At 34.2% G+C, this 7,768-nt stretch overlaps 1 protein-coding gene across 1 annotated transcript; it reads left to right on the forward strand.

Annotated features, from left to right (window-relative positions):
* Window positions 1-4,707: 4,707 nt before the first annotated feature.
* Window positions 4,708-5,719, forward strand: LOC149553409 (RAF-like serine/threonine-protein kinase 20). The gene is made up of 2 exons (XM_089789890.1): window positions 4,708-4,965; window positions 5,085-5,719. Exons 1-2 carry the CDS (start codon window positions 4,770-4,772, stop codon window positions 5,504-5,506), a joined length of 618 nt encoding a protein of 205 aa, XP_089646016.1. The 5' UTR covers window positions 4,708-4,769; the 3' UTR covers window positions 5,507-5,719.
* The last annotated feature ends 2,049 nt before the right edge of the window (window positions 5,720-7,768 follow it).

A 7,768-nucleotide genomic window follows, 5' to 3' on the forward strand; every position in this document is an offset into this window, starting at 1 on the left:
AAAGGTTCAATGTTGACTTGAATTTCCTATGCCATAGTACAAAGACCCAACCATTCAAATCCTCCATTTCACTAAAGGTTAAGTAAAAAATAAAATCTAAAAACATATGACCAAATCTCTATTGGAGTTTTCTATCTAACATTGACCACTATAACGTTCCCAAGAACATCCTTCATTGTATCTTTGAAACTAGCCTTGTAATTTGGATGGAGTTTAATGAGATACTTTCCTTGAGTAAAGACATGGAATTGTATTCCAATGAATATATTCTTGACTTTTCCTTCCTTTCTTTTTAGTATTCAACATATCACGACAAAGGATATTGGAACACATAACAAATAAGAAATTAGGAAACCCAGTTTTATTTTGTAAAATCAAATCAGGGGTCATATTTAGGTGATACATAAGTAATCTTGTATGCTTGTGATCTATCTTCTGTATCTGGTTGATTTTAAGTTTTTGTTCTCATCAAAATCTATTTGTGCAAGGTTTTAGGGTGCATTTGAAAATGTTATACCCTAAATAAATAAAAACTAAACACAGATGAATATTGATAATAAAAATAATTAAACACTAATTGAAAGACTAAATAAATTAAACCTAAACTATAAACCTAATCATTATAAAAATTGAACCCTAAACCATACCAAATTGAAGTAAATTTCTAAGAAAATAAACCTTAAACATATTGGTTGGTTCCTGATTGATACCAATATGAAATGGGACAAATTGAATTCTAACCTTGAACTTGGTTGAACATTAACCTCAAGGTTGAACTAAATTAATCATTGCTATTGAACCTCTTTGAACAAAAAATAAATAGAACCTAAACCTTAACAGCTAAGAAGACTAAATACTAACTGTAAGCGTAATTGAATATTGTTGAAATTGATCCATATATGAGTACCAAATTGAAGTGAAATTCTAAAATAAATTGAAGCCTTACTATAATACTAAACCTAATTATTTCCTATCCCTAATCTACTTAAACATTAAACAAATTAAAATCTACCACTAAACTAGATTGAACATTAAAATAAATCAAACCATACTTCTAAAAGACTAAACCAAATTAATCCCTAATCTTGAAACTAACTTAATAATAAAACTATAAATCATAATTTAACATTCAACACAATTAATATAAATAAATCAAAGTCAAAGATTTGCATTTGCTCATTATATATGAATTTACTATAGTTGGCACTAGCTCAATAAATGAAAAATAACAAATATCTACTATATGAATTATTTGAATAATATTTTACTTTCCCTTGAATAAGATGCACCTGATGCTTAAAGTCAATTGAGATATCATATATAATGAAACACCTCAGAAAAAATGCATAAACATGGGTTCCGACATCTTTAATCTTATGATTCTTTTATTTTTAATAAAATAGAGGAATCAGGTATAACACTTCACATAAATTGCAATGTCTCAGGTAAACTTCTTAGATATTAGCATAAAAAATCCTTTAGTACCACATGAATTGGGCGAAAACTAGACCTTGCGACCTCGTTCTTTACCACAAGTATTTTTTTTTCCGAATGTGGTTGGCACCTAGTCCTAGCCTTATGATGTGATTCTTTTGACTCAAACTTATTGGCCCTTATTTTATGAATAGTGGTTCATAAGAGTTCATTATTCATGAAAATAAATGACATATTTAGCACTCAGTACATTTAGGTCATATTCGCATAAATGATCTTCAAAAGATGAACTCATCTTTAGCCTTCTTAAATATTTCTTTTATTTGACTATAACCTTGTGAGAGTACTTTTTGGTGAGGTTGTCATGTTTTGTAGAAAGGTTAGATGATTGGAGACAACAATGAGGGACATTAGCAAAAAGGCACATGAGAGTGGGTGGAACTTATGTACTTGCATGGGCAATTCATGCAATGACATTTTTTTTTCTTATTGACGTGGAAACTAGTGTTCAAGGCAACACGTATTTTCTTTGTCTAACTTTTAGAACTTTGCACTCCATTAATTGTCCCACCAAAGAGTTTAATGAATTTTCTTTCATATTCTCCTTCCCAGAAGGTATAATACATATCAAAGTATCATGCAAGATGAAATATTTATGGATTCTTAGGACTAAGAAAATATATGCCTAAGATGTGTACTACAACAATGGATTTTATGTATTTATGCCTTAAATACAGTCTTAATTTATAGTTGATCAATGATTGTCTTACTTTGTATAAGTGATAAAAAGGCAACTAGAAAAAATTGGTGGCCACTGAGACCCATGGGAAGGAAGCAAGCAAAATTAGGCTAGAATATGTTATAACAGAGGAATATAAATTCCATTGCCAAGGGTTATGGTTCCAATTATTTAATGCATGAGCAATATTTTGGTGGGTACGTTCTTTTTCTTCAAACCAAATAGAGACATGGTTAGAGGATGGTCAATGGTAGCAAGGTGGAATCGAAAAGGTAGTGTCTCTACTAGTGCTATGTTGAGAAGTTTATTCTTATTTAAATTTATGACAAAAGAGGATTTGGTAAATATTATACTTGGATCATGGGCATATGTGAGGCACTCTACATCTTTATGTTAGTGGAAATTGGACTTTGATGCAATGGTTGATCTCAATAGAGTGACATTGGTGTAGGTTTGCATGTCTAACCTCCCTCTTATATTTTAGGATTAGAAAATCTCCACATGGGTGGGTAACACCTTTAGACACTATGTGACTTTTGATGTTGTTACTCAAGTGGGTTCTAGGTTAGTATTCACTCATTTTTGCATCAATGTTGCAATCAGTAAGATTCTCCCTAGCTTCGTCACTCTCCCAATCTAAATGAGGGAGATGGATTAAGCTTTAGTTAATGAGAGCATTGTATTATTTCTCTAAAAATATTCTAAATTAAACCATGTTATAGCTAAATGCAAGGCTATTATAGCTAAGGGGCCTATGTTAAAAAATAAGACCTCCCCCCCCCCCCCCCGCATAAATTGTGGTGAGCGCAATAGAAGTTTTTTTCTTTCTTAGGGTTTGAAGATCATTCTTCATAGAGGGTTTGTTGAACCTATTAAATTCACCCATTGTCTCCTTGGTGTTGGTGTCTTGTAGAAATAAGACTTTAGAGGAAGTAGAAATCATTGCAACTTATAAGACTTACTAGTTTAAGCCTAATGTAAATGCCAAACCCCCTCCCTATTTGGGGTTAGGTGAGAAGGAGGTCTGAAAGGGTGAAGATCACATAAACATAGTCTCATAACTTAATTCAAATGATTGTTTTGATCCTTTGGAGGGGGATACCATAAAGAATGGGATTGATAGGATCTCAATAAAACACATCATGTCTGATGGCCCTTTGGAGGAGAGAAGTTCCCACTTCTCAATGTTTGTTGTGTAGGATGCCACCTATAAATAACAAAGTAGATGAATTGCTACCTCTTGTATTTTGAGCCTAGTTGTTAAGAAAATCTCATTTGAATCTAGGATGCCAGTGATGCTATAATGAAAAATCTTATTACTACCAAAGAAGCCAAGAAATTGTGTCTTTCACCATGAGCTTCAACTAGTACTAGAACATTGAGTAAGATAAATGGTTAATCTAAAACAAGAAGCCTCGAGGTAAGAAGGTGGATGTGGAATTTGAAAGCAAGAAATTATTAGCTTCCATAAAGACTAATAAGGCAAACAAAAATTGCAAATGGTCAACAATTGAGTTTGGATGCCAATTCCACATGTAATAAATGTAGTTCCATTTAGTGAACATGAGATGACTAAATAGTCCTCAAAAGTAATATCCTTTGAAAAAATGTATCATAGTGTTGAAAATGGATATTAGTCTACTCTAGGAAGTGAAAATAACTACCTAGATATTCTCAATGATCGCTGAGAGGATCTAGCGAGGCTCATCCTAATCTATCAACAAAGCAAAGGAAGCGTCAAGTGGTGTTGTAAGAATTTGGAACCTTAATAAGATCAAATGTGATTTATTTGTACTTTCTAATAATTTGTTTACTTTGACCTCCATCCTAGGGAATTGTGTTTGATACCTTTTTAATGTGTATGCTATGAACAACCACTCCAATAAGAAGGTTGCTTGAGATGTGATTTCCTCTTTAATCCAAATGATCTAAATTATTTTTGGATGGTAGCTAATGATTTTAACTCTCCTTTATTCCTCTCACCGAAATAGGGAGGCCTAATTGGGTACATTGACAACATGAGTGATTTGAACCACTATCCTTTTACCGGATGAGAGAATAGAAAAACTAGAAAGATTTCTTGTTAATGAGAACATTCAAGTGCAATGCCTTCCATTTCACTCCGTGGTTGTAATGGCTCCTTAAGTCTCTTGCTACAAGTGTCTCAACCACAACCCTACCCTATACTCTTGAGGTGGACAAACCGATGAGGGACCCTACCCAAACGTCTGGAACCCTGCAAACTCATGCAATGACATTCACTTTTCGCAATGCAAGTCCCTGATTGGCTCGCACAAAAGTGTTCGGATGACCACCGGGGCCCTCAAAAGTTATTTTGTTTGTGGTCAATTGGCTGTCCCAACAACTCGTATCATCCTCGCTAGTGAATTTAATACGTGGCAAAATAAATATCATAATAATAGAATATCATGCACGCTGAATGTGAATTTAGGAAAATGTATGCCTACAATTCCGTACTACGCGGTCGAATTTTATTTAAATATGCCAAGGAAACTCCCTGCATTTCTTATAACATTTCCTCTTCTTCCTTCTCTTCTTTCGATCCCTCCATAACTGCAGTCGCTCATTAATAAGAATGGATAAGGCGAACACGGCATTCGTGTCGGATGATGAGTCTTCAGCCAGATCCGGTGAATGCTCAGGTACGATTCTTGTGAAGTATTTGTACAGCTATGGAGGCAAAATTCTTCCCCGCCCCTCCGACGCAAAGCTCCGATACGTTGGCGGCGAGACGAGGATCATTTCTACCGACAGAAACATCACTTTTGCAGGTTTGGATCAACTTTTTCTTTGATTTAATAGGAGAAAACAAAGATTAAACGGAAATGAGTTCCGTATATATATGGGATTATTTGTTTATTGATCGATTTATTGTTGTTGTTTGCTACAGATCTTCATGCGAAGATGGCAAAGGTGCTGAATTGCGATGTTCTGCTCAAGTGCCAGTTACCTGGTGAAGATCTGGATGCTCTGGTTTCCATTAAATCTGATGAGGAACTGGAGATTATATTAGAGGAATATGATAGTATTCGCACCAAATTGAGAGTCTTTTTGTTTCCGAAAGCTGCCAATCCATGCCAAGCAGTTGCGCTCAGCAGCGGTGGTCGCATGAAGGCTGAAATGGTCGCTATTTTCCGAGTGCAGCGTATTTCACAGACGCTGCAGGGTTTGGAAAAACATTCTTCTCCGGCTCTGAATCCTTTGCCTCGGAAGGCAGCAAATGAGACGTCATTTAGGAAAACTGCTGCTTTTAATTGCATCTCAAAAAATCTTTACCAGGGAAGAGCATTAGCAGGATTCCTTGTCCAATAACAGAGCATTCTACTAGTACTCACACGTTTCTGTGAATTTCCGGCATTTGCTACTACTATAGCATCTCCAAAAAACTATCCTTCCACGTAAATTATGCAGAATATGTTTGATTTCTTGCACTCTGCAAGACTCTTTGTAGATCAAGCTGCCTCAATATTGTATTATTTTCTCCGAAATTAGAGGGTAAACAGAGTTACTTTTACATCCTACAAACCCTAGCACCGAAAATTTGGAAGTTCTTTTCTTTCCTTGAAAGATAGGAGTAATCTTCGAAGGATTTTTCGATCTCAAACTGAGATGCCTAATCCGCGGTTGCGAGCCTTAAGCCAGGGGAGCGTTACCATTTCGAAATAACATTTTCTATTTTCTATTCCGTACGCTAGATTAAACTTTGTAATTTATTTCTTCATATACGGCGTCTTTTGATTCCAATACCCCTCCCTGTAAGTGTTGCAAACATTTCAAAAGGAATCAAAATCTTAAGTGATAAATTTTCTCTATATTTGGTACCAAATCTTTGGATTCCTCTGTCACTTTTTAAAATTCTGCCATGAATGAGACGCACAATGCGATATGAAATTGGCATGACCCAGTTTTTCGTATGAATCATTTGCAGGGAAAAAAAATCATTCATGATTTGGAAGCTCCAAAGCGAAAATGCCTGAATTACTCAGAGCAATTTGATGGAGTTCTGTGGTGCTTTAGCTGCAGGTTCTTTTCAGGATTGAGTGAAACAGTTGGCAAAGCTTTAGGAAAGTAATCCAAGAGAAGTCAAAACTAAAATAAATCAAAATGAATTCGCACACAAATGAAGTTGAAAGAAGTCCATGAAATTCCTGAACAGGTTATTTCGGACAATGAGAAAGGAAAAATAAAATATCCCGCGGTTATTTCGGACAATGAGAAAGGAAAAATAAAATATCCCGCCGTTTTTTTTATTGAGAAGCAAAGAATCTACGTCTGAGGAATATACTGAGAGGTTTGATAATTTCGTAAATACAACTCGAGTTGGCCTAGTGGTGGAGAACTTGTACTCTTGAAAGAGAGGTCACAAGTTCAAATTCCACTGGGGGGGTAGGGTATGTACGCCTCATTTGTAGCGCCAAGCGTCTCTCGAAAAAAAGTACGAGGTTGTCCCATATCACTGTCACCATATGTAAACCCAAAAACTATGGCATAGTGTCGTGGACTATAAAACCCACCCACTTACTTTTATTTATTTATTTATTGATAAGCACTTTTGTCTAGTGGATGTATGCGTGTCGAATTCCTTGACAACTTTTGGTTCTGGTGAAAGTGAAGAATCATCCTTTACTCACGAAAGTTACAAATACAAGTATTTTATTATAATTATAATTACTTTGTAATCACTTATTTCTAAATTTTAAATTTGACTATCTAAATCACCAATCAAGTTATTTGAAGTATTAAATCCTATGGAACGATAGCCTTATAGTTGATGACTAATGTTACTTTTCAATAATTTAAAAAATGACATTGTTTTATTGGTTGGCGCAATGAGTAAAAATCTTTTTTTTTTCAAAAAAATAAATACAAAATTTCTAATATTATTTCAATCTGATTAATATAATTTTCTTTTGAGTAGAATGTTTAGAATATTTGAATTATTTTTTAAAGACAACATTACATATCACCATAAAACACATCTTGGTATTGAAACCCTAAGTGTTGAACCTATTAAAAAGAGACATATGTGACCTTCCTTTTAAACGAGATGGGATAATACTCTAGTGCGGGCAAGGGCCTTCAATAGAATTTTCCTAATTCAAAGGAATTTTTCGGAGCATACAAATTTTGATCATTTTTCCCTAAAATATTTAAACGATGTATCGTTTTGTTGTTAAACCTCAATCCCTATTTTCAGGCTCTACTTCCATTCTCAACCAATAATTCTTTCTCAATCTTCCTTTGATGTTGGACTTGATGAGTGAAGAATTTTTTGGACATCTACTTCGTGCCATCATAGTATGTTTTCTTGGTTTCTTTTTCCCTGACTTTTATTTTTTCCTTTTTTCTAGAGTTGGGAATTATCCATAGATCTACTTAATAAATAACAAACACACACAATTGTTTTTGCTTGGAAGTTGGATAAAAAATTTCTTTCTACCATTAGAATTTTAGAGATCTTAGATTTTGTCTATTTTTATTTTGCTAGTTTGTGCCATGAGCAATATTCTATATTATTGTAGGTTTCATTGAATTTCAAGTCATAATTATTTAAATCCATAGAATACATAATCT

This window comes from Cupressus sempervirens, chromosome 6, assembly GCF_028749045.1.
Source record: "Cupressus sempervirens isolate cs-2001-9-10 chromosome 6, ASM2874904v1, whole genome shotgun sequence".
NCBI classification, from domain to species: domain Eukaryota; kingdom Viridiplantae; phylum Streptophyta; class Pinopsida; order Cupressales; family Cupressaceae; genus Cupressus; species Cupressus sempervirens.

Coding starts and splice junctions, on each gene's coding strand:
- LOC149553409 (XM_089789890.1), top strand. CDS start 4,770: ATGGATAAGGCGAACACGGCATTCGTGTCGGATGATGAGTCTTCAGCC. Junction 4,966..5,084: donor CAGAAACATCACTTTTGCAG/GTTTGGATCAAC, acceptor TGTTTGCTACAG/ATCTTCATGCGAAGATGGCA.